This window comes from Bos taurus, chromosome 3 (assembly GCF_002263795.3).
Source record: "Bos taurus isolate L1 Dominette 01449 registration number 42190680 breed Hereford chromosome 3, ARS-UCD2.0, whole genome shotgun sequence".
Taxonomy (NCBI): domain Eukaryota; kingdom Metazoa; phylum Chordata; class Mammalia; order Artiodactyla; family Bovidae; genus Bos; species Bos taurus.
In genome coordinates this window covers 113325858-113353185 of record NC_037330.1, presented here as the reverse complement: position 1 = coordinate 113353185, position 27328 = coordinate 113325858, and the positions used below count along the sequence as shown (strand labels likewise).

General features: G+C 44.2%; 3 protein-coding genes and 1 pseudogene across 3 annotated transcripts in view; all 4 read right to left on the bottom strand.

The window, feature by feature from the left end:
• Window positions 1–11918, bottom strand: part of LOC132344951 (UDP-glucuronosyltransferase 1A3-like) — a 77666-nt gene extending 65748 nt beyond the window's left edge. Inside the window, exon 1 of the mRNA XM_059885228.1 lies at window positions 7907–11918. Within this exon, the coding sequence (XP_059741211.1) occupies window positions 10962–11891 (930 nt within the window). The 5' untranslated portion in view covers window positions 11892–11918 and the 3' untranslated portion in view covers window positions 7907–10961. The remainder of the gene's footprint in view (window positions 1–7906) is intronic.
• The window catches only part of UGT1A6 (UDP glucuronosyltransferase 1 family, polypeptide A6), a 123001-nt gene that overhangs the window by 71345 nt on the left and 24328 nt on the right, over window positions 1–27328 (bottom strand). The window lies entirely within an intron of this gene.
• On the bottom strand, window positions 15443–16394 carry LOC100848668 (UDP-glucuronosyltransferase 1A3-like). Its single transcript, XM_059885227.1, has one exon. It carries the CDS (start codon window positions 16373–16375, stop codon window positions 15458–15460), a length of 918 nt encoding a protein of 305 aa, XP_059741210.1. The 5' UTR covers window positions 16376–16394; the 3' UTR covers window positions 15443–15457.
• Window positions 19920–20904, bottom strand: LOC132344808 (UDP-glucuronosyltransferase 1A3-like; annotated as a pseudogene).

Sequence of the window (27328 nt, the reverse complement as noted above, 5' to 3'; positions counted from 1 at the left end):
GGTATATTTTTAGGTATTATTTTCTGAATTGGGCACACTGAGCTTTTCTTAATAGAAAAATTTAAATATACCTCTTTAGGTTTACATATGGAATGTTTACAAACACTGATCGTATGCTGTCTCACATAGTAGCCACTGACTATGTACGAGTATTGAGTACCAGGAATGTGTAGAGTCCAAATTGCTATGTGCTGTATGTATAAAAGACATACCAGGTCTTGAGGAATTAGTATGAAATTTTTAATTCTGAAGTATCTCAATAATTTTATATTGAGGAAACTGGCCAAGATGTTGGACTGGGAAGACCTTGGGCTCATTTCCTCTTACAGGCTCACCAATATTACAACTTATAGAGCAAATACTGATGTGAAACACCAAAGACTAGCTGAAAAGATCTTCCACAACTAAGTATATAAAGAAGGAACCACAAGATTTGTAGAGACTCTGGTTCAATTCCGGGGTTCAGAAGACCCACTGGAGAAGGGATAGGCTACCTACTCCAGTATTCTTGGGCTTCCCTGGTGGCTCAGCTGATAAAGAATCCACCTGCAATGCAGGAGACCTGGATTCGATCCCTGGGTTGGGAAGATCCCCTGAAGAAGGGAAAGGCTACCCACGCAGTATTCTGGCCTGGAGAATTCCATGAACTGTATAGTCCATGGGGTCACAAAGAGTTGGACATAACTGAGTGACTTTCACTTTCACTTCATGGCAAATAGATGGGGAAACAGTGGCTGACTTTATTTTTCTGGGCTCCAAAATCACTGCAGATGATGACTGCAGCCATGAAATTAAAAGATGCTTACTCCTTGGAAGGAAAATTATGACCAACCTATGCTAGGTCACTTCAGTCATTTCCGACTCTGTGCGACCCCATAGACAGCAGCCCACCAGGCTCCCCCGTCCCTGGGATTCTCCAGGCAAGAACACTGGAGTGGGCTGCCATTTCCTTCTCCAACCTAGACAGCATATTAAAAAGCAGAGATGTTACTTTTCCAAAAAAGGTCCGTCTAGTCAAGGCTATGGTTTTTCCAGTAGCCATGTATGGTTGTGAGAGTTGGACTATAAAGAAAGCTGAGAGCCGAAGAATTGATGCTTTTGAACTGCGGTGTTGGAGAAGACTCTTGAGAGTCCCTTGGACTGAAAGGAGATCCAACCAGTCCATCCTAAAGGAGATCAGTCCTGAGTGTTCATTGGAAGGACTGATGTTGAAGTCGAAACTCCAATACTTTGGCCACCTGATGCGAAGAACTGACTCATTGAAAAAAACTTTGATGCTGGGGAAGATTGAAGGCAAGAGGAGAAGGGGACAACAGAGGATGAGATGGTTGGATGTCATCACCGACTCAATGGACACAAGTTTGGGTAAACTCTGGGGGTTGGTGATGGACAGGGAGGCCTGGCATGCTGCAGTCCATGGGGTCACAAAGAGTCGGACATAACTGAGCGACTGAACTGAACTGAAGATATGGTATAATCAAGACCCACACCCCATGGTGGACGATCCACAAATGGGAGTTAATTAGTATTGCAGAGGTTCTCCCTCAGGAGTGAGGGATATGAGCCCACATTGGGCTTCCTAGCCTGGGGGTCCTGAAATGGGAAGAAGGGTTTCCAGAATGTTGGGCTTGGAAGGCCAGTGGGGCTTACTTTCAGGAGAGCCAGGGGCTGTAGGATATAGAGACTCCACTCTCAAAGCGTGCACACAAAATCTCACATACTCTAGGGACCAGGGAAGAAGCAGCAATCAGAAAGGAGCCTGGTCAGACCCACCTGCTGATCTTAAACAGCCTCTCAGAGAGGCAGGAGACAGAGATCATATAAATATGGGCACCAACTGTTTTGGGGGAGCTCAGTTCTAACGATGCCACTGTGCTGGCTAGTGCCATTTTGAAATCCTCTCTCTCTAGATCAATAGTATCAGGACCCAGCCCCACCCATCACCCTGTCAACACCAGTACAAGGGTGCCTCATGTAAAAGGGCTGATTGAGTGGAGACACAGACCCATCCACTAGTGACCAGCTACCTTAGAATCTCCTGAGCTCTCAGCCACCTGGGACCTAGAATTGCCTACCAGTGCTCCTGGGCCTCACCCACCCTCCAGCAGGATGACATGAGCTCCACGATTGGTGTTGACAGAATGAAGTAAAATTGTCACTTTTCACAGATTACATGATATGCACTACACATAGAAAATCCTAAAATCACCACCAAAAACTATTAGAACTCATCAGTGAATTCAGTAATGTTAAGGCCAAAATCACTGCAGATGGTGATGGCAGCCATGAAATTAAAACACGCTTACTCCTTGGACAGAAAGTTATGACAAACCTAGATAGCATATTCAAAAGCAGAGACATTACTTTGCCAACAAAGGTCCGTCTAGTCAAGGCCATGGTTTTTCCAGTGGTCATGTATGGATGTGAGAGTTGGACTGTGAAGAAAGCTGAGTGTTGAAGAATTGATGCTTTTGAACTGTGGTGTTGGAGAAGACTCTTGAGAGTCCCTTGGACTGCAAGGAGATCCAACCAGTCCATTCTGAAGGAGATCAGCCCTGGGATTTCTTGGGAAGGAATGATGCTAAAGCTGAAACTCCAGTACTTTGGCCACCTCATGCAAAGAGTTGACTCATTGGAAAAGACTCTGATGCTGGGAGGGATTGGGGGCAGGAGGAGAAGGGGACGACAGAGGATGAGATGGCTGGATGGCATCACCGACTCGATGGACATGAGTCTGGGTGAACTCCGGGAGTTGGTGATGGACAGGGAGGCCTGGTGTGCTGTGATTCATGAGGTGGCAAAGAGTCGGAGACTACTGAGCAACTGAACTGAACTGAACTGACTGAAGGCATACCAAATTATTATACAGAAATCTACTGCATTTCTATACACTGAGAGTGAACTATCAGGAAAAGAAATTATTAATAATATTACCATTCTATTTTCAATCATATCAAAAAGAATGTAACACCTAGGAATAAATATAGGAAGGTTAAAGACCTATACTCTGGGAACTATAAGACACTGATGAAAGACATTGAAGATGACACAAACAAATAGAAAGATACACTGTGGATACATGGATTAAAAGAATTAACATTATTAAAGTGACCATACTACCCAAGGCAAGCTATAGATTCAACACAGTATCTATCAAAACACCAATGGCATTTTTCAAAGAACAAGAAAAAATAATTCTAAAATTTATATGGAAGCATAAAAGACTGAATAACCAAAAAAATCTTGAGAAAAAAGAACAGAACTGGAGCAGCAACATGGATAGGCCTTAGAGATTATCATACTAAGTGAAACAATCAGATAAAGACACATATCATGTGGTATCACTTATACATGGACTCTAAAAAAATGATACAAATAAACTTATTTTTCAAAAGAAACAGACTCACAGGCATAGAAAAGAAGTTTTTGGTTACCAAAAGGGAAAGAGAGGGGAGAGTTAAATTAGGATCTTGAGATTAACAGCTACATATCACTATACATAAAAGAGATAAATAGCAAGTTCCTATGTACAGAATCCCAGGGATGGGGGAGCCTGGTGGGCTGCCATCTATGGGGTCGCACAGAGTCGGACACGACTGAAGTGACTTAGCATGTACAGCAAAGGGAGCTATATTCAATACCTTGTAATAATCTGTAATGAAAAAGAATATATATCTCAATAACTTTGCTGTATGACAGAAACTAACACAACATTGTTCAAATTAACTATACTTCAGTTTTTTCAAAAAGAGTCAAACTGAAGGAATCACACTTCCTGGTTTAAAACTATGCTACAAAACTACAGTGATCCAAGCAGTAAGGTCCTACAGAAACACACATGTATCAGTGGAACAGAATATATGGCAGAAATAACTTCAGATCTATACTGCAGCTGATCTACGACAAAGGAGGTAATAATATACAATGGGGGAAAGACAGCCTCTTCAGTAAATGGTATTGGGAAAACTTGGCAGCTGCATGCAAAAGAATCAAACTGGATTGCTCTCTCACACTATGAACAAAAACAAATTCAAAATAGATTAAAGACTTAAAGCTATAAAACTTCGGGTAGAAGACATAAGGCAGTAACCTCTTTAACTTTTTAAATATTACTATTAATATTACTATTACATTTTTTTGGATATGATTCCTCAGACAAGAGAGACAAAAGTAAAATAAACGAATGGGACTTTATCAAACTAAAATCTTTTGAACAGCAAAGAAAATTACTAACAAAAGGGAAAGGCCACTTTCTGAATGGAAGAAGACATTTGCAAATAATATATCTGATAATAGGTTAATATCCAAAAGACACAAAGAACTCCAAGTCAATACCAACCAAAAAAAAAAAACAACAACATGATTAAAAATGGACTGAGACTTAAAGAGACATGTTTCCAGAGAAGACATACAAATGGCCAACAGGCATGTGCAAGGATGCTCAACATCACTAATCATGAGAGAAATGCAAATCAAACAACAATGAACTATCACCTCACACCTGTCAGAATGGCTATTATCAAAAAGACAATAAATAACAACGGTTGGCGAGGATGTCGAGAAAGGGGAACTCTAGGGCAGTATTGTGGGCAATGTAAATTGTTGCAGTCACTATGGAAAACAGTACAGGGTTTCTCAAAAAGTTAAAAACAAAACTGTCATATCATCCAGCAACTCCACTCCTGGGTATTTATCCAGAACATACCCCAAAAAACATTAATTAGAAAAGATATATACACCCCTATGTTCATTGCAGCCTCGTTTACTACAGTCGAAAATACTGGCTACTGAATATTGCTCGGCCATAAGAAAGAAAGGAATCTTGTCATTTGTGACAACATGAATGGACCCAGAGGGTATCACGCTTAGTGAAGTAAGTCAGGGAAAGACAAATACTGCATGATTTCACTTATACAAGAAAAAGAAAAGGCAAAGCAAGTGAACAGAAACAGACTCATAGAGAACAAACAGGTAGTTGACAAAAAGCAGGAGAGTGAGAGGAGAGAGAAGGCTGAGGGGGATTAAAATACAAACTTTCGGCTGCAAAATAAATGTCACAGGTGTGAAAGGAGTGTGTGAAATACAGTCAGTAGTTATGTAATACATTTCTATGATGAATACCATAGCTAGGTTTCTTGTGGTGATTATTTTAACTGTATCAAAGTATTGAAACTCTAAGTTGCATAATAGGAGCAAACAGTGCTGCAGGCCAACCATACTACAAAAAGAAGCAAGAAACTCAGAGAGAGAGAAACCAGATCTGTGGCTACCAGAGGCAGGAGACGCGGGGAGGGGGACTGGGTGAAGGCAGTCTAAGGGTGCAATGTGGAGCTATAAGAGAAATAAACACTAGGGATGTAATTAACAACGTTCACTTTCACTTTTCACTTTCATGCATTGGAGAAGGAAATGGCAACCGACTCCAGTGTTCTTGCCTGGAGAATCCCAGGGACAGGGGAGCCTGGTGGGCTGCCGTCTATGGGGTCACACAGAGTCGGACACGACTGAAGCGACTTAGCAGCAGCAGCAGCAGCAGTATCAGTTCAGTCGCTCAGTCATGTCTGACTCTTTGCGACCCCATGAACCACAGCACGCCAGGCCTCCTTGTCCATCACCAGCTCCCAGAGTCTACCCAAGCCATGTCCATTGAGTCAGTGATGCCATCCAACCATTTCATCCTCTGTCGTCCCCTTCTCCTCCTGCCCTCAATCTTTCCCAGAATCAGGGTCTTTTCCAATGAGTCAGCTCTTCCCATCAGGTGGCCAAAGTATTAGAGTTTCAGCTTCAACATCAGTCCTTCCAATGAACATCCAGGACTGATCTCCTTTAGGATGGACTGGTTGGATCTCCTTTCAGTCCAAGGGACTCTCAAGAGTATTCTCAACACTACAGTTCAAAACCATCAATTCTTCGGCACTCAGCTTTCTTTATAGTCCAACTCTCACATCCATATGTGACTACTGGAAAAACCATAGCCTTGACTAGATGGACCTTTGTTGGCAAAGTTATGTCTCTGCTTTTTAATATGCTGTCTAGGTTGGTCATAACTTTCCTTCCAAGGAGTAAGGTGTCTTTTAATTTCATGGCTGCAATCACCATCTGCAATGATTTTGGAAGCCCCCCAAAAATAAGGTAAGCCACTGTTTCCACTGTTTCCCCATCTGTTTGCCATGAAGTGATGGGAGAATGCCGTGATCTTAGTTTTCTGAATGTTGAGCGCAGGAGCAGCTGCGAGGAGCTACCCCGCATCCAAGGTCAGGGGAGGCAGCTGTGCTTTGCTGGAGCAGCCGTGAAGAGATACCCCATGTCCAAGGTAAGAGAAACCCAAGTAAGACAGTAGGCGCTGAGAGAGGACATCAGAGGGCAGACAGACTGAAACCACAATCACAGACAACTAGCCAATCTGATCACATGGACCACAGCCTTGTCTGACTCAGTGAAACTAAGCCATGCTGTGTGGGGCCACCCAAGACTGCGGGTCATGGTGGAGAGGTCGGACAGAATGTGGTCCACTGGAGAGAGGAATGGCAAACCACTTCAGTATTCTTGCCTTGAGAACCCCATGAACAGTATGAAAAGGCAAAAAGATAGGACACTGAAAGATGAACTCCTCAGGTTGGTAGGTGCCCAATATGCTACTGGAGATCACTGGAGAAATAACTCCAGAAAGAATTAACAACATTAACTCCTTTAATTTTTTGTCTATGTGAGATAACGGGTGACCACTAAATTTGTTTTAGTAAACGTCTCATGATCTAGGTAAGTCAAATCATTCTGCTGTCCACCGTAAGCTTCTACAGGAAAATGACAAGCAAAAGTGTGAGTTGTTCAGTCATGTCTGACTCTTTGCAGCCCCATGGACTGTAGCCCACCAGGCTTCTTTGTGCATGGAATTCACCAGGCAAGAACACTGGAGCGGGTAGCCATTTCCTTCTCCAAGGGATTTTCCCGACCCACGGATGGAACTCGGGTCTCCTGCACTGCAGGAGGAGTCTTTACCATCTGAACCTCCAGGGAAGCATGTCAACTATATCTCAATAAAACTGAAAGAAACAAAGACAAACAAGTACCTGAAAATTTTTTATATTGAGTATATGTTTAAAGGTTAGTATTTTTATATATTTGATTCAGTAAAATATATAATTAAAATTAATTTTAACCCTCTTTTTGCTTTTTTTAAATATATCTACTAAAAAGCTTTCAGTTACGTATGTGACTTGCATTGGACTATTCTGTACTAGACTATAAAGGAACCTATTAACATTTTTTAAAGTAGTGACTCCACAAGAAACATTCTCTGATTATAATTCAAAATAATTGCAAAAGATAACAGAAAGATGGATGCAACAAATGTTAACTATATGGGAGTTTGGAAACAATCTCATTTTTAAAAAATACTCACTGACTCAAAGAAGAAATAAAAAACATGCATTTAAGTTAAAAAAAAGAAAATGAGAGCAGTTTATACCAAAATCTAAGGAATGGGGAGAATGTTTTATCTATGACCTTCAGTTCTTCATTATTAAGAAAACATAAAGGAACTTAATGCTTACATAAGAAATTAGAAAAACAACTATAAAGTAAAACAAAGGAAACAAGATGATATCATCAACAAAAACAATAAGCTGCAATTAATGTAACAGAAAACAAAAATAGTAAAAAGAATGAGCAAATCCAAAAGTTATTTCTTTGAGGGGACCCATAAAATATTTCAACCCATCATAAACCTTAAGAAGGAGAAGGAACAAAAATATTACAAATTTTATCTTTCCTATTGTGAAAAAAAATTTCCATAAACATTTAAAGGAGTCACATCTAAGGATAAAACATACCAAATAAATAAGACTGACAAAATCTCAAAGTAAAATCAATTTAGTTGGAACAAAAATGATAAGAGTGTGCTTACCATGTATAACGTTTGAGAATTTCAGGGTAAGTGATCTTTCACTTGGCAGAAACATACCTAAATGCCTCCAAATGACACAACTTTTCCTGCTGCGCATATTTTAAGTAATGATAATAGACAATATTTGTGTGCTCACAGTGACAATATTAAGGTCAGAATGGTTAACTCTGGGCTTCCCTTTTGTGGCTCAGCTGGTAAAGAATCTGCTTGCAATGCAGGAGACCTAGGTTCAATCCCTGGGTTGGGAAGATCCCCTGGAGAAGGGAATGGCTGCCCACTCCAGTATTCTGGCCTGGAAAATTCCATGGACTGTACAGTCAGTCCATGGGGTCACAAAGAGTCGAACATGACTGAGCGACTTTCACTTTCTTCATGGTTAACTCACCCAGTCAAGGTCATTCAGCTAGGAAAATGGGAGTGAAGATTTGAGCCAATGCAGTTAATTCTAGAAAATACACTTGCCGGGAGCCAGCATATTGCATATTGAGTGCATATTGCATATTGAGTGCAGGACTTTCCACAGCATCATCTTTCAGGATCTGGAATAGCTCAACTGGAATTCTATCACTGCCAGGAGCCAGCGTGAGGAGCTCCACCCATGACAAAGGTCATGAGGAAGGAGGCTCGGCATACGCAGGCGGGATCAAGCCTCAGGAGTCCCCCTGGAAATTCTCAAGCATCTACCCCCAAAACCAGAGTCTGCCTACTTTCTGCTTTGTGCTTTCACCTACACCTCTGACTTTACGGGGGGCTGTCCCCCACTACCTCTCTCTGAAAAAAAGAGTTAGCTTACAGTTCCAGTTAATAATTCCTGGGTGTGACAGTGTTTCAACCTACAAACTCCTTTGGAAATCTCTAGCCTGCCTGAATAGGTTTTTCCGGCCACATGTGATTGTTCAGAGCCTCCCAACTGTGAGAGGCAGGAGATGTTCTAAACTGTCTAAACACAGATTCCTTTGAGTAGTTAAAAGACTGATTAGAAATTGTTTTGGTGAAAGGTTTTTTCACTTATTGGGCCAATGTTTGCTGCTAAGTCTCCATACTCCTTACCTACTGTGTCCTTGGCAGTGTATTGACTGATATAATGGGTGTATAGAAATGTAAGTAGTAGCCTCAGTGTTTGTAACCTTGGACCCTTGAGTTAATTCTTTTCTTGATAGAGCCCACCTCACCTTTGCACTATAGGAATGCAGCTTTGTCCAATGCCTTTTTGGAGGCTGGTGCCTGACTTTGGAATAATCACCTTTAGAGAAAAATAAGTTTCTTAAAATGTTAACAGGCCTCCTGGCCAGAAGATGATGTAATTCACCTGAACTTTTGCATATGATAAGTTTGAAAGCCTGGCTTCGATTAGGACCAGGAACTGCTGTCCTTGCATGACTCCACCCCTTCCCCCATTATCCTCTATGCACAACTTAAGGTATAAAAACTACTTTGGAAAATAAAGTGCGGGCCTTGTTAACCGCAACTTGGTCTCTCCATGTCGCTCTCTCTCCCAAATTCTGGCTGAGTCTCCATCTGGAGCGTGGAACCCGCCATGCTTGCTAATTATGCCTGGGCTTCTAAGATCCGACCGGGGAGGCCTCAGTGTCTCATCTCCTTCGGGAGAACGGAAGGACGCCTGCGGCCTACATAAGTGGTGCAAACTTCTTGTCTTGAAGTTTTATTGGTCTCCCGCGTAAACCAAGCTACTCAGCCTCTTTTCTCCACTGAATTTTCCTACTGAGCTATCCTCATTCTATTACTCTTTATATCTTTGATAAATATTTAAATAAATAGGTCGCCTATGCCATCTCTCCTTCGAATACCCTGGATCAGCCGGGGCTGGACCCCGGCATACACTCACATAGAAAAACTAAAAAGAACACCACCTCCTTACATTTCACTTTTTACAAATCTCACAGATACATACATGTTTGATCATTGGACAAATGCATTGCATGAAGAGGAAATAAAGTAGAATAAAACTTTGTAGTGTGAGCAATAAAGAAAAATGAAGTTAGAGTTGAGCAATAATAAATACGTTAATGAAAAGAGATGTAAAAATCAGAATATGAAAACTAAATCATGGAAGTTAATATAAATTCAGTGCATGTGACAAAAGAGGGCAAAAAAGATGGTTGATTCAGTGGATAAGAAAACAAATCCTGCCCACAAGAGTCCTATTTCACTTAACTCACATATTCAGGATTAACATATGAAGACTCTGAAACCATTAGGAGTACAATAGTTCCCACCATGAAAACTTGGGGTGTGGTGACCTGGGCTACGGGAGGTTTGCAAATGTGGTCAACCCCCTCATAACAAATCTTTCCTCTTTGAGACTCAGTTCTCAGCATCACTGTCCAGACCTTCACTATGTTCATAGGCTCAGTTTTAGCTCCTCTCCAGCCCCTACAGCTAGCCTTTAATGACCTCCATGTCCCACCTTGATGACCCTTCTGTGGGGAATCCGAACTGTACAGCCCTACATTTTACTCCAGACCCCAACTCCCAGCCAGAAGACATCTGATCAGCACAGCTCCATCTCTGTAGAAATGTTCTCACTTATTTCTGTCTGTAATCACAGAAAACCCAACTTCTCTCCCTGGGATTGTCTCACTTACAATTAATTTATTCCACTTTTCTAAAACTTCTGATTTTTTGGTGTTCAGGTCTTCTGTGACCACACCTCAATCCCCTCCAAGATAAAACTACTCTGAATTATCAGGGCAGCAAATGCAATCTACCAGATCTTCCTTCCTCCTATTGAACACCTTCAACCAAAAACCCCTGATGGAGGAATTCATGGCTCATGTTCTCTGTTTTCCCTCAGCTAGAGAAAGCTGAACAACCTTTACGACAGTTCCTTTTCAAAGGGACAATCGCGGTTGAATCACACATGGCTTGTCAATCCTATTACAGACCTCAGCCTTACCTTTCATTCTTCTCAAAGACCATCACAAACCTTTACTAACTACTGGTACACTTCAACAAATTTAGCTCACCAAAGACTGCTGGGAGGAGGAGAGGTGGAAATCTTTAGATAGATCAGTATATAATGAAGCACATCGAATTAAAGTTTTTTTAAAAACATGTGCTCCACTAGGAGCACTGATTGAACAAAAGCAGCAGTACACACCTGAGATAAAGGTTTCCTGTTGGCACAGTTGATGCCCCCAATGAACACCATGTTGGGCATGATCGGCCGCGGGTAGTCCATCACAAAGTCTCCTCTGAACAGCCACACGGATCCAGAGGCAAGAATCTCCCCCAGTGACACCTCTCTCTGAAGAAGCTCAGAGGCCATACGTTCATAAGGAGTGAAGGTAAACTGGCAAATGTACTTCAGGGCCAGAGGGTAGAGCATGTTCTTGACCCTTTGGAAGAATGTCATGCGGTCTGAATTCCTTGTTAACAACCTGGGAACATATGAGAAAGGGTTTGGGCATGCTGTGCCCTCAACATCTAAGTCACAGGGAATTTGCCGCAAAAAAAACACAGCAGGAATGGACAGGTACTTAGCCAGCACTGCCCCGCAGGGGTTAAAAGGATCTGTTAAAACCACATCAAAGGAACTGGCATTCAGGTCTCTGATCAAGTCCTTGTTATGCAATAGTGCCTCACAAGACCTTTCAAACAGCAAAGACACATTTTTCAAAGTTGCCATAGCTTCCCAAAACATTGTTAGAAAATGTACTCTTTGGAAAAAGACATGAATATGGGTCCTCGTGATGGACTCAAACTCATCCTGTGTGTAGGGAACGGTGTAGACTTTCACGGTAAAAAAGTTCTCTGCCTTGATGTGCAGGTTCACCTCCGGAGCAACGACCACTGCCTGGTGACCTCTGGCGTGGAGCTCCCGCACAGCCTCCCGCATGCTGAGCCAGTGGCTGCCCTCCATGGGGACCACCAACACCTTCCCAGCCTCAGCCCATCGCCCGACGCACAGACAGAGCAGGAGTCCAGCCAGCACCTGCCGCCGAAGCTGCAGTCCCAGAGCCATCTCCGCACAAACCAGAAGCTACTGACTTTCTGCTCAGCCTGCACTGCCTATATTTGTTTCCATACCTTGTCATCAAGTCACTTGAGAACAATGGCATGTCATTGGAGGGCAGTGTGCCCTGTTTGCATTAATCCTTACAGAATAAGTCCGTGCCTGTGTTTCATCACTTGTGTGTTCACCCATGGAAGACCACTCCCCTTTCCTGGGAAAAAGTAAGACTTGCTGCTCTGTCTGGGGAGCATTCAGGTTCACTCTCTTGTTCATCCAAGACGCAAAGCAAGGCTGTGCCTGTCCTTTCCGTTGGTCACCTCCTACCTCTCTGCTAACCCTGTTCTCTGGGGCTGGACTGAACGCTGAGGAGTCACCTCTGCCCCAGTCCCCACCCAGAACCGCTGTTGCGTGTGACCTTATCTGAGAACTCTTTAAACTATTTCTCCTCATCATGAGTGAACACAGAGCACATCCAGGGAAACATATAACATCACGAGAACAGCCCTCTCTCAGCAGGGAGGGCATGGTGGCTCCCTGGATTGTTCTTGTTATATACTGCACACCTCATGCACTGCTCAGGAGACAGTCTGTCCAAACAGCTACCTCATATGGAAACTTCTGGAAGAATCCTTAAAGAAAACAGCAGAAGGGCTGCTTGAGAATTCTTTCTCTGCCTCATGGAGTAGAACTTCCTGTTACCTAAATCATCAATTGGAAAGGCAGCTCTTTGTAATGACAGTGGGGTTCGGAGGACGCCAGGCTCCAGGGCCTGCTGCACTTTGGACAGGAGAGACCGGCCCCATGCCTCCGTGCAGGCTCTGTGTAGGGACTGAAGTGTGCATTATTCTGGATCTTTATTACATCTTATAGTTTATGTTCAGGGCTTCCCAGATGGTGCAGTGGTAAAGAATCCTCCTACAAATGCAGGAGACAAAGGAGACATGGACTCTATCCCCAGGTTGGGTTCGGAAGGTCCCTTGGAGTAGGAAATGGTAACTCACTCCGTTTTCTTGCCTGGTATAGCTCACAGACAGAGGAGCCTACACAAAACTATACAAGAAAAGTCTTAATCATCAGATAACCACAAAGGTGTGGTCACTCACCGAGAGCAAAACGTCTTGCACTGTGAAGTCAAGCAGGTCTTAGGAAGAATCACTATAAACAAAGCTATTGGAGGTGATGGAATTCCAGCTGAGCGATTGCAAATCCTAAAATTGATGCTGCTAAAGTGCTGCACTCATTACACCAGCAAATTTGGAAAACTCAGCAAGGGCCACAGGACTGGAAAAGCTCAGTTTACACTCCAACCTCAAAGAAAGACAATGCCAAAGAATGTTCAAACTACTGCACAATTGTGCTCATTTCACATGTTAGCAAGGCAATACTCAAAATCCTTCAACAATATGTGAATTGAAAACTTCCAGATGTACAGCTGGATTTAGAAAAGGCAGAGGAACCAGAGATCAAATTACCAATATCCACTGCATCATAGAAAAAGCAAGGGAATTCCTGAAAAAAATCTACTTCTGCTTCATGACTACTTGAAAGGCTTTGATTCTGTGGATCACAACCATGCGGAAAATTCTTAAAGAGATGGGAGTACCAGACCACATTACCTGCCTTCTGAGAAACTTGTGTGTGGGTCCAGAAGCAACAGTTAGAACTGAACATGGAACAGCTAACTAGTTCAAAATTGGGAAATGATCATGTCAAAGCTGTATATTGTCATCCTTCTTATTTAATTTATATATAGAGTACATCATGCGAAATGCCACACAGCTTGAATCACAAGCTGGAATCAAGATTGCCAGGGGAAATATCGACAACCTCAGATATGCAGATGATACCACACTCGTGGCAGACAATGAAGAAGATGAAAGAGTCTCTTGATAAGAGTGAAAGAGGAGAGTGAAAAAGCTGGCTTAAAACTCAGCATTCAAAATTAAGATCATGGCAAATAGATGGGGGGAAAGTGGAAACACTGACGGATTTTATTTTCTTGGGCTCCAAAATCACTGTGGATGGTGACTATAGCCACAAAATCAAAAGACGCTTGCTCCTTGGAGGAAAAGCTATGACAAAACTAGACTGTGTATTAAAAAGCAGAGACATCACTTTGCCAACAAAAGTTGATACAGTCAAACCTATGGTTTTTCCAGCAGTCATATATGGATGTGAATGTTGGACCATAAAGAAGCCTGAGCACTGAAGAGCTGATGCTTTCGAACTGTGGTGCTGGAGAAGACTGCATAGCCTCCCCTGGACAGCAAGGAAATCAAACCCGTCAATCCTAAGAGAAATCAATCCTGAATATTCCCTGGAAAGACTGCTGCTAAAACTGAAGCTCCAGTGCTTTGGCCACTTGATGAGAAGAACTGACTCATTGGAGAAGACCCTGATGCTGGGAAAGACTTAGGGAAGAAGAAGAAGGGGAATACAGAGGATGAGATGGCTGAATGTCATCACTGACTCCATGGACATGAGTTTGAGCAAACTCCGGGAGATAGTGAAGGACAGGGAAGCTTGGTGTGCAACAGTCCATGGGGCCACAAACAGTTGGACACAACTTGGCAACTGAACAACAACAACAATAATTCAGGGTTAATATAAGCAGACTCTGAAACTATGAGGGAAGCTGTAGCTTGCACCATAGAAATGCAGGGTTGGTGACTGGGCTGCGGTAGGCGTGGTGATGTGCTCGGTCCCTTCCTGTTCTCAGTTCTCAGCATCCCTGTCACCACCTTCACTGTGCTCTTGGCTCAGTTTGACCTCCTCTCCAGCCCCCACCACTAACCTTTGAGGACCTCAGTTGCCCATGCTGAGCACCCATCTGACACGCCATTCAACTCTGTGCATCCCCCCACATTACTCCAGACCCCAACTCCTGGTCAGAAAACTTCTGGTCAGCATAGCTCCATCTCAAGAAACTTGGCTCAATTATTCCTCTCTCTGATCACAGAGAGCCCGACTTCCATCTCCGGTTTTGTCTCCCTTCCACTCTATTTATTCAACCTCTCTGAAATTCTGCTGCCTTTTGGGGTTGAAGTCTCCAGTGATCACACCCAATATATTTCCAAGACAAAACCACGATGAACTATCAGGACAATAAATGTATTTGCCAATTCTCTCCTCCTCCAATTGAACACCCCCAAGCAAAAAGCCCATGACGGTGGATTCACATCTCAAGTTCTTGGCTCCTACTTGATTGAGAAAACTGCACAAACATTACAACAGAGGCTGTATGAAAGGACAGTCATGGTCAAACCACCCCATTCCTTGTCAAACCTAACATGGACCTTCACCCCTGCCTCTCATTCATCTCAAATTCCATCACAAACCTACACTACACTCCTGGAGCACTTTAATAATGTCTCAACAAAGACTGTTCAAAGGAGAATGCAAGGTAGAAATCTTTAGAAAGATCAGTAGCTAAGTAAGCACGTGGAAGTAGGCTGTTCTTTTTAAATATGTTCCACTTGGGAATTCCCTGTTGGTCTAGTGATTGGAACCATCCATTTCACTGCAAGGGCCTTAGGTTGCAGTGTGGTGAAAAAGTTTTTTAAAAATTTTTTAATTCAAAGATTGTGCTCCACTAGGAGCACTGATTGAACAAAAGCAGCAATACATACCTGAGATAAAGGTTTCCTGTTGGCACAGTTGATGCCCCCAATGAACACCATGTTGGGCATGATGGGCCGCGGGTAGTCCATCACAAAGTCTCCTCTGAACAGCCACACGGATCCAGAGGCAAGAATCTCCACCAGTGACACATCTCTCTGAAGAAGCTCAGAGGCCATACGTTCATAAGGAGTGAAGGTAACCTGGCAAATGTACTTCAGGCTCAGAGGGTAGAGCATGTTCTTGACCCTTTGGAAGAATGTCATGTGGTCTGGATTCATTGTTAATAACCGAGGAACATAAGAGAAAGGGTTTGGGCATGCTGTGCCCTCAACATCTAAGTCACAGGGAACTGAACGCAAGAAAAACACAGCAGGAATGGACAGGTACTTAGCCAGCACTGCTCCACAGGGGTGAACAGGGTCCGTTAAAACCACATCAAAGGAACTGGCATTCAGGTGCCTGATTAGATCCTTATTATACAGCAGCCCCTCACAAGACCTTTCAAAGAGTAAAGACGCTTTTTTCAAAGATGCCATAGTTTTCAAAAACATCGTTACCCAATGTACTCTTTCAAAAAGCATATGTACATGAGTCTTCATGAGGGAATCAAATTTGTCCTGTGTGTAGGGAATATCGTAGGTTTTCATGGTGAAAAAGTCCTCTGCCTTGATGTGCATATTCACCTCCGGAGCAACGACCACTGCCTGGTGACCTCTGGCGTGGAGCTCCCTCACAGCCTCCCGCATGCTGAGCCAGTGGCTGCCCTCCATGGGGACCACCAGCACCTTCCCAGCCTCGGCCCATCGCCTGGTGCACAGACAGAGCAGGAGTCCAGCCAGCACCTGCTGCCGAAGCTGCAGTCCCAGGGCCATCTCCGCACAAACCAGAAGGTGCTCCGTCGCTGGTGGGGCTGTGCCACCTATATTTGTTCGCATATCTTTATCTTATCATCAAGTCACTTAAGCAAAATGGCATGTCATTGGAAGGCAGCGTGCCCTCTGAACATTAATCATTACAGAATAACTCCATGCCTGTGTTTCATCACCTCTGATTTCACCCAGGGAACGGTTACCCGCTCCCCTTATCTTGGAAAAACTCTTCTGACCTGCTGCTCCCTCTAGGGAACATTCTAGTTCACTCTCTTGTTTTTCATCCAAGACCCAAAGCAAGGCTGTGCCTGTCCATTCCCTTGGTCACCTCCTACCTCTCTGCTAACCCTGTTCTCTGGAGCTGGACTGAACGCTGAGGAGTCACCTCTGCCCCAGTCCCCACCAGAACCTCTGCTGAATGTGACCTTATCTGAGAACTCTTTAAACTATTTCTCCTCATCATGAGTGAACACAGAGCACATCCAGGGAAACATATAACGTCACGAGAACAGCCTTCTCTCAGCAGGGAGGGCATGGTGGCTCCCTGGATTGTTCTTGTTGTATACTGCACACCTCATGCACTGCTCAGGAGAGAGTCTGTCCAAACAGCTACCTCATATGGAAACTTCTGGAAGAATCCTTAAAGACAACAGCAGAAGGGCTGCTTGAGAACTCTTTCTCTGCCTCATGGAATAGAACTTCCTGTTACCTAAATCATCAATTGGAAAGGCAGCTCTTTGTAATGACAGTGGGGTTCGGAGGACGCCAGGCTCCAGGGCCTGCTGCACTTTGGACAGGAGAGACGGGCCCCATGCCTCCGTGCAGGCTCTGTGTAGGGACTGAAGTGTGCATTATTCTGGATCTTTATTACATCTTATAGTTTATGTTCAGGGCTTCCCAGATGGTGCAGTGGTAAAGAATTCTCCTACAAATGCAGGAGACACAAGACACATGGACTCTATCCCTAGGTTGGGTTCGGAAGGTCCCTTGGAGTAGGAAATGGTAACTCACTCCGTTTTCTTGCCTGGTATAGCTCACAGACAGAGGAGCCTACACAAAACTATACAAGAAAAGTCTTAATCATCAGATAACCACAAAGGTGTGGTCACTCACCGAGAGCAAAACGTCTTGCACTGTGAAGTCAAGCAGGTCTTAGGAAGAATCACTATAAACAAAGCTATTGGAGGTGATGGAATTCCAGCTGAGCGATTGCAAATCCTAAAATTGATGCTGCTAAAGTGCTGCACTCATTACACCAGTAAAATTTGGAAAACTCAGCAAGGGCCCACAGGACTGGAAAAGCTCAGTTTACACTCCAACCTCAAAGAAAGACAATGCCAAAGAATGTTCAAACTACTGCACAATCATGCTCATTTCACATGTTAGCAAGGCAATACTCAAAATCCTTCAACAATATGTGAATTGAAAACTTCCAGATGTACAAGCTGGATTTAGAAAAGGCAGAGGAACCAGAGATCAATTACCAACATCCACTTCATCATAGAAAAAGCAAGGGAATTCCTGAAAAAAATCTACTTCTGCTTCATGACTACTTGAAAGGCTTTGATTCTGTGGATCACAACAAACTGTGGAAAATTCTTAAAGAGATGGGAGTACCAGACCACATTACCTGCCTTCTGAGAAACCTGTGTGTAGGTCTAGAAGCAACAGTTAGAACTGAACATGGAAGAACAGACTAGTTCAAAATTGGGAAATGATCATGTCAAAGCTGTATATTGTCATCCTCCTTACTTAATTTATATGCAGAGCACATCATGTGAAATGCCACACAGTTTGAATCACAAGCTGGAATCAAGATTGCCACGGGAAATATCGACAACCTCAGATATGCAGATGATACCACACTCATGGCAGACAATGAAGAAGATGAAAGAGTCTCTTGATAAGAGTGAAAGAGGAGAGTGAAAAAGCTGGCTTAAAACTCAGCATTCAAAAATTAAGATCATGGCAAATAGATGGGGAGAAAGTGGAAACACTGATGGATTTTATTTTCTTGGGCTCCAAAATCACTGTGGATGGTGACTATAGCCACAAAATTAAAAGACGCTTGCTCCTTGGAGGAAAAGCTATGACAAAACTAGACTGTGTATTAAAAAGCAGAGACATCACTTTGCCAACAAAAGTTGATACAGTCAAATATATGGTTTTTCCAGCAGTCATATATGGATGTGAATGTTGGACCATAAAGAAGCCTGAGCACTGAAGAGCTGATGCTTTCGAACTGTGGTGCTGGAGAAGACTGCATAGCCTCCCCTGGACAGCAAGGAAATCAAACCCGTCAATCCTAAGAGAAATCAATCCTGAATATTCCCTGGAAAGACTGCTGCTAAAACTGAAGCTCCAGTGCTTTGGCCACTTGATGAGAAGAACTGACTCATTGAAAAAGATCTGCTGCTGGGAAAGACTTAGGGAAGAAGGAGAAGGGGAATACAGAGGATGAGATGGTTGAATGGCATCACTGACTTCCATGGACATGAGTTTGAGCAAACTCCAGGAGATAGTGAAGGACAAGGCAGCCTGCTGCTACAGTCCAAGGGGCTGCAAACAGTTGGACACAACTTGGCAACTGAACAACAACAACAATAATTCAGGGTTAATATAAGCAGACTCTGACACTATGAGGAAAGCCGTAGCTCACACCATAGAAATGCAGGGTTGGTGACTGGGCTGCGGTAGGCGTGGTGATGTGCTTGGTCCCTTCCTGTTCTCAGTTCTCAGCATCCCTGTCACCACCTTCACTGTGCTCTTGGCTCAGTTTGACCTCCTCTCCGGCCCCCACCACTAGCCCTTGAGGACCTCAGTGGCCCATGCTGAGCACCCATCTGACACGCCATTCAAATCTGTGCATCCCCCCACTTTACTCCAGACCCCAACTCCTGGTCAGAAAACTTCTGGTCAGCATAGCTCCATCTCAAGAAACTTGGCTCAATTATTCCTCTCTCTGATCACAGAGAGCCCGACTTCCATCTCAGTTTTGTCTCCCTTCCACTCTATTTATTCAGCCTCTCTGAAACTTCTGCTTCCTTTTGGGGTTGAAGTCTCCAGTGACCACCCCTAATACCTTTCCAAGACAAGACCACAATGAAGTATCAGGACATTAAATGCAATTTGCCAGTTCTTTCCTCCTCCAATTGAACACCCTCAAGCAAAAAACCCATGATGGATGGATTCACAGCTCAAGTTCTTGGCTCCTACTTGATTGAGAAAACTGTATGACCACTACAACAGATGCTGTTGGAAAGGGCAATCATGGTCAAATCACCCCATTCCTTGTCAAACCTAATACGTACCTTCACCCCTGCCTGTCATTTGTCTCAAAGTCCATCACAAACCTACACTACACTCCTGGAGCACTTTAATTATGGATGTCGCCAAAGAGTGTGTGAAGGAGAATGAGAGGTAGAAATCTTTAGGAAGATCAGTAGCTAAGTAAGCACGTGGAAGTAGGCTGTTCTTTTTAAATATGTTCCACTTGGGAATTCCCTGTTGGTCTAGTGATTGGAACCATCCATTTCACTGCAAGGGCCTAGTTTGCAGTGTGGTGAAAAGTTTTTAAAATCTCTTTAACTAAAAGAATGTGCTCCACTGGGAGCACTGATTGAACAAAAGCAGCAGTATACACCTGAGATAAAGGTTTCTTGTTGGCACAGTTGATGCCCCCAATGAACACCATGTTGGGCGTGATCGGCCGCGGGTAGTCCATCACAAAGTCTCCTCTGAACAGCCACACGGATCCAGAGGCAAGAATCTCCACCAGCGACACCTCTCTCTGAAGAAGCTCAGAGGCCATACGTGCATAAGGAGTGAAGGTAACCAGGCAAATGTACTTCAGGGCCAGAGGGTAGAGCATGTTCTTGACCCTTTGGAAGAATGTCATGCGGTCTGGATTCCTTGTTAATAACCGAGGAACATAAGAGAAAGGGTTTGGGCATGCTGTGCCCTCAACATCTAAGTCACAGGGAATTTGCCGCAAGAAAAACACAGCAGGAATGGACAGGTACTTAGCCAGCACTGCTCCGCAGGGGTGAACAGGGTCCGTTAAAACCACATCAAAGGAACTAGCATTCAGGTCTCTGATCAGGTCCTTGTTATACAATAGTGCCTCACAAGACCTTGCGAAGAGCAAAGTCACATTTTTCAAAGATGCCATAGTTTTCAGAAGCATTGTTAAAAAATGTGCTCTTTCAAAAAGCAGTTGTATATGAGTCTTACCAAGGAAATCAAACTCGTCCCAGGTGTACGGAACGGCGTAGGTTTTCGTGGTGAAAAAGTCCTCTGCCTTGATGTGCATATTCACCTCCGGAGCAACGACCACTGCCTGGTGACCTCTGGTGTGGAGCTCCCGCACAGCCTCCCGCATGCTGAGCCAGTGGCTGCCCTCCATGGGGACCACCAGCACCTTCCCAGCCTCGGCCCATCGCCTGGCGCACAGACAGAGCAGGAGTCCAGCCAGCACCTACCGCCGAAGCTGCAGTCCCAGGGCCATCTCCGCACAAACCAGAAGGTGCTCCGTCGCTGGTGGGGCTGTGCCACCTATATTTGTTCCCTTTTCTTTATCTTATCATCAAGTCACTTAAGTAAAACGGCACGTCATTGGAAGGCAGCGTGCCCTCCGAACATTAATCATTACAGGTTAAGACTATGCCTATGTTTCATCACCTCTGATTTCACCCAGGGAAAGATTACGCCCCGTTACTTTGGAAAATCTCCTCTGACTCTGCTGCTCCCTCTGGGGAGCATTCTAGTTCACTCTCTTGTTCTTCATCCAAGACCCAAAGCAAGGCTGTGTCTGCCCTATTCCCATGATCGCCTCCTACCTCTCTGCTAACCCTGTTCTCTGGGGCTGGACTGAACGCTGAGGAGTCACCTCTGCCCCAGTCCCCACCCAGAACCTCTGCTGAATGTGACCTTATCTGAGAACTCTTTAAACTCTTTCACCCCAATTCATAGGTGAACTCGGAGCTAATCCAGGGAAATGTATTACGTTGCTAGGGCTGCTTTCTCAGCAGGGAGGGGATGGTGGCTCTCTGGTTCGTTCCGGTTCCACACTCGACACCTCTTACGCTGCTCAGGAGAGAGTCTATTGGAGCAGCTGCCCATATGGAAACATCTGGAAGGATCCTTGAGGACAACAGCAGAAGGGCTGCATGAGAATTCTTTATCACCTCATGGGATAGAATTTCCAGTTATCTAAATCATCAGTGGGCAAGGCAGCTCTTTGTAATGGCAGTGGGGCTCAGAGGGGGCCTGGGCCCAGACCTTGCTCACGCTGGCAGGAGGAAGCTGGCCCCGTGCTTCCATGTGGGTTCTCTGAATCCTCTTCTGATGCAGAAGGTACCAGTCCTCCACTACTCTGGCTAGGGACTGAAGTGAATTAATCTGTACTGTTATTATATCTTATAGTTTATGTTCAGATTTTTCTCCAAGGTCAGTTACAGACCAAATCCTGAAAAGGACAGATTCCTCAGAAGAGAGTAGCTCCAGAATTTGTGAGACCCTTCTGAGGTGGGGCCTGTGCAATGATTGTGTCTCAGACCCATGAGGTGATCCTACTACAGAGACTGATGGTCACGTGTGCTCAACAGAAGGTGACATCTCCACGTCTAATCTGCCCTGGGGAAGATGGGGTAGGACTTTCTGGGCTGCCCAGCTTTCTCACTGAGCACCCTCTTCTGCATCCATGGCTTCTGCCATAAGGACAACCTGCCATAATCCACATGTCTGGCCAGGCTGATGTTTTCCTTTGGGAGAAAGCTTTCCCTCATTCAGAATCCACGTTGATAACAGATTTCATCACAGGGCAAATGCACGCAGGCCAGTGTGCCTCCTGTATCACACAGGCGCCACCATGCTGGGGGCATTTCCTTTAACCATCCTTGGAGGCTGTGGTCCAAGATCCTGGATCTCCAACAGCAACATCTCAGCTCTTTTTCTGGATCCTCTTTCTGTCCCAGCTATATTCCTGCATGTTTCCCCCAAGGCTCACTTTCTGACCTCCATTCCCAGCTTAAATCCTATCATACCTGTCAAGCAGATTACAGGGCACTTGTCAGCAAAACCAGAGCCAAGCACCAACTCCGTGGGGAATAGAAAAGGTCATCACTATGCCAGTCGCCAGGAGTGGAAGTCCAAACACCCCTGCCCACTGCATCTTGGTATCTGAATCACCAGGAAGAGCACAGCCAAGCACTGGATGGAAGAACACTTTCCTTACACAGAGCACGAGGAGCCCCAATACTGGGCATTGGTACCCACAACCAGCCAGTCTCCCCTGATGGCCGACACAGAGCAATTTGCCTACATGCATCCCTTTTATGCCCAGTAGAAAGACCCTGCCCCTCCCTGAGGAGGACAGTGTAACAGCAGGGTTGGCCAAGTTCCATAACATGCGTGCACTTCAAAGACAGAAGAGCAGTCATTGAACCTGAAACAGGGAAATACACTCTCACACAGTGTGATAAGCCTAGCATAGGCTGGTTGGCTCCTATTGAGGAAGAGTTCCAAGCCCAAGGCCCACTCTTATGCTGCCAAGTGAAGGCCAAAACACTACATGCATGGGAGTTCCCTGGTGGTCCAGCGGCTAATAATCTGCCTTGTAATGCAAAGGACATGGGTTCAATCCCTGATTGAGAAACTAACATCCCACGTACCATGGGGCAACCAACTTTGTGTACCATAGCGAAGATCCTGCCTGCCACAAGTAAGACCTGATACAGCCAAAAACAAATAAATAAATTTAATAAATATTTTATTACTTATTTATAAATAATTTAATAAAAATAATTTATAAATAAATAAAACTGCTTCCATGAGACTGCCTTTCCCAACACCAAGTTTTATGATTTTTTACATGAAGGCAAGCCACAGTTGGTGCTTTGATGGGCCCCACCTTCCCCTGCACAGAGGTACGAATAAGCAAGAAGCATTCTTGACAGTGAGAGAACTCTACACCATGGGACTTTCATGGAACTTGCAAGAGCAGGTCGCAGGGGACTGAAAACGGAGAGGGCTGTGTTCACCTCAAAGTGCCTGGAACAGGGTGACTTGGAACAACAAAAATGTACTGCCTCCCACTCTGGTATCAGAGTTGAAGGACATGCGCTCATCTTCTCCTGCGAGAACTCCAAAATTACAACTCCCTGCTGAACAACCATCGACAGGAGAATGTTGGACCCCACAAAAAAAAAGGTTCCCCACCTCCAAGGGCAAAGGAGAAGCCGCAATAAGATGTAGGAGGGGCAAAATCACATTTAGAATCAAACCCCATACCCACCAGAGACGCTCGGAGGACTCAGACAAAACCTCGTGTGCAACAGGATGCAGAGACCCCCAGAGACTGAGCCAGACCTGCCTTCGAGTGTTTGAGTGTCTCGTGCAGAGGCACGGGCCAGCAGTGGCCTGCCATGGGGACAGGCACTCTGGCTGCAGCAGACCTGGGTCACCCAGCGTGTGGCATCAGCCCTCTTGGAGGAAGTTGCCATTAGCACCACCATAAGCCACCGAGCAGACGACCCACAAGCTGCAGAACAATGATACCAAACAAATTCTGGCACTGTTAAGAAAGCTCTAGGACCCACAACAGATTTCCCAACCTGGGATCTGGCAAAGGGATGAGGACCCCCAGGGAATTTGACTTTAGAGGCCAGTGGGAGACTGAGCCAGACTTGCCTACAAGTGTCCAGGAATGTCCGGTGGAGGCCTGGGAGGACAGTTTGGCCTCAGGCCAAACAAGAGTGAGGGAATACAGCCCCACCCTTCAACAGAAATTGATTAAAGATTTACTGAGCTAAGCCCCGCCCATCAGAACAAGACCCAGTTTCCCCCATCAGTCTCTCCCATCAAGAAACTTCCATAAGTCTTATCCTTATTCATCAGAGGGCAGACAGAATGAAAACCACAATCACAGAAAACTAACCAAACTGATCACATGGACCACAGCCTGTCTAACTCAATGAAACTGTGAGCCATGCCGTCTAGGGCCACCCAAGATGAACAGGTCATGGTGGAGAGGTCGGACAGAATGTGGTCCACTGGAGAAGGGAATGACAAACCACTTCAGTATTCTTGCCTTCAGAACCCCATGAACAGTATGAAAAGGCAAAAAGATAGGACACTGAAAGATGAACTCCCCAGGTTGGTAGGTGCCCAATATGCTACTGGAGAAGAGTGGAGAAATAACTCCAGAAAAATGAAGAAACGGACCCAAAGCGAAAACAATACCCAGTTGTGGATGTGACTGGTGATAGAAGCAAGATCCAATGCTGTAAAGAGCAATATTGCATAGGAACCTGGAATGTTAAGTCCAGGAATCAAGGTAAATCGAAAGTGGTCAAACAGGAGATGGCAAGACTGAACATCAACACTTCAGGAATCAGCGAACTCAAATGGACTGGAATGGGTGAAATTAATTCAGATGACCATTATATCTACTACTGTTGGCAAGTATCCCTTAGAAGAAATGGAGTAGCCCTCATAGTCAACAAAAGAGTCTGAAATGCAGTACTTCGGTGAAATCTCAAAAACAACAGAATTATCTCTGTTCATTTCCAAGGCAAACTATTCAATATCACAGTAATTCAAGTCTATGCCCTGACCAGTAATGCTGAAGAAGCTGAAGTTGAATGGTTCTATGATGACCTACAACACCTTCTATAACTAATACCAAAAAAGATGTCCTTTTCATTATAGGGGACTGGAATGCAGAAGTAAGAAGTCAAAAGATACCTGGAGAAACAGGCAAGTTTGGCCGTGGAGTACAGAATGAAGCAGGGAAAAGGCTAACAGAGTTTTGCCAAGAGAATGCACTGGTCATAGCAAACACCCTCTTCCAACAACATAAGAGAAGACTCTACACATGGACATCACTAGGTGGCCAACACCAAAATCAGATTGATTACACTCTTTGCAGCCAAAAGTGGAGAAGCTCTATACAGTCAGCAAAAACAAGATCAGGATCTGACTGTGTCTCAGATCATGAACTCCTTATTGCCAAATTCAGACTGAAATTGAAGAAAGTAGGGAAAACCACTAGAGTATTCAGGTATGACTTAAATCAAATCCCTTATGATCATACAGTGGAAGTGACAAATAGATTCAAGGGATTAGATCTGATAGACAGAGTGCCTGAAGAACTATGGACAGAGGTTCATGACATTGTGCAGGAGGCAGTGATCAAAACCATCCCCAAGAAAAAGGAATGCAAAAAGGCAAAATGGTTGTCCGAAGAGGCCTTACAAGTTAAATTGAGAAAAGAAGAGAAGCAGAAGGCAAAGGTGAAAAGGAAAGATATACCCATGTGAATGCAGAGTTCCAAAGAACAGCGAGGAGAGATAAGAAAGCCTTCCTCAGTGATGAATTCAAAGAAACAGAGGAAAACAATAGAATGGGAAAGACTAGAGATCTCTTCAAGAAAATTAGAGATACAAAGGGAACATTTCATGCAAAGATGGGCACAATAAAGGACAGAAATGGTATGGACCTAACAGAAGCAGAAGATATTAAGTAGAGGTGGCAACATACACAGAAGAACTATACAAAAAGGATCTTCATGACCCAGATAACAAGAATGGTGTGATCACTCACCCAGAGCCAGACAGTATGGAGTCCAAAGTCAAGTGGGCCTTAGGAAGCATCACTACAAACAAAGCTAGTGGAACTTATGGAATTCCAGTGGAGCTATTTCAAATCCTAAAAGTTGATGCTGTGAAAGTGCTGCACTCAATATGCCAGCAAATTTGGAAAACTCAGCAGTGGCCACAAGACTGGAAAAGGTCAGTTTTCATTCCAATCCCTAAGAAAGGCAATGCCAAAGAATATTCAAACTACCACACAATTGCACTCATCTCACACACTAGCAAAGTAATGCTCAAAATTCTCGAAGCCAGGCTTTAACAATATGCCAACCGAAAACTTCCAGGTGTTCAAGTTAGATTTAGAAAAGACAGAGGAACCAGAGATAAAATTGCCAACATCTGTTGGATCATAGAAAAAACAAGAGAGTTCCAAAAAAATCTACTTCTGCTTTACTGACTATGCCAAAGCCTTTGACTCTGTGGATCATAATAAACTGTGGGAAATTCTCAAAGAAATGGGAATACCAGACCTGACCTGCCCCCTGATAAATCTGTATGCAGGTCAAGAAGGAATTGTTAGAACTGGACATGGAACAATGGACTGGTTCCAAATAGGGAAAGGAGTATGTCAAGGCTGTATATTGTCACCCTGCTTATTTAACTTATATGCAGAGTACATCATGAGAAACATTGGGCTGGAAGAAGCACAAGCTGGAATCAAGATTTCCAGGAGAAATATAAATAGCCTCAGATTTGCAGACAACACCACCCTTACAGCAGAAACCGAAGAGGAACTAAAGAGCCTCTTGATGAAAGTGAAAGAGGAGAGTGAAAAAGTTGGCCTAAAACTCATCATTCAAAAAACTAAGATCATGGCATCTGGTCCCATCACTTCATGGCAAATAGATGGGGAAACAGTGGAAACAGTGACAGCCTTTATTTCTTGGGCTCCAAAAATCACTGTAGATGGTGACTGCAGCTGTGAAATTTAAAGATGCTTGCTCCTTGGAAGAAAAGCCATGACCAACCTAGACAGCATATTAAAAAGCAGAGACATTAGTTTGCCGCCAAAGGTCCATCTAGTCAAAGCTATGTTTCTTCGAGTAGTCATGTACGGATGTGAGAGCTGGACAATAAAGAAAGCTGAGCGCCAAAGAATTGATGCTTTTGAACTGTGGTGTTGGAGAAGATTCTTGAGAGTCCCTTGGACATTAAGAAGATCCAACCAGTCCATCCTAAAGAAAACCAGTCCTGAATATTCATTGGAACGACTGATGCTGAAGTTGAAGCTCCAATACTTTGGCCACCTGATGTGAAGAACTGATTTATTGAAAAAGAACCTGATGCTGGGAAAGATTGAAGA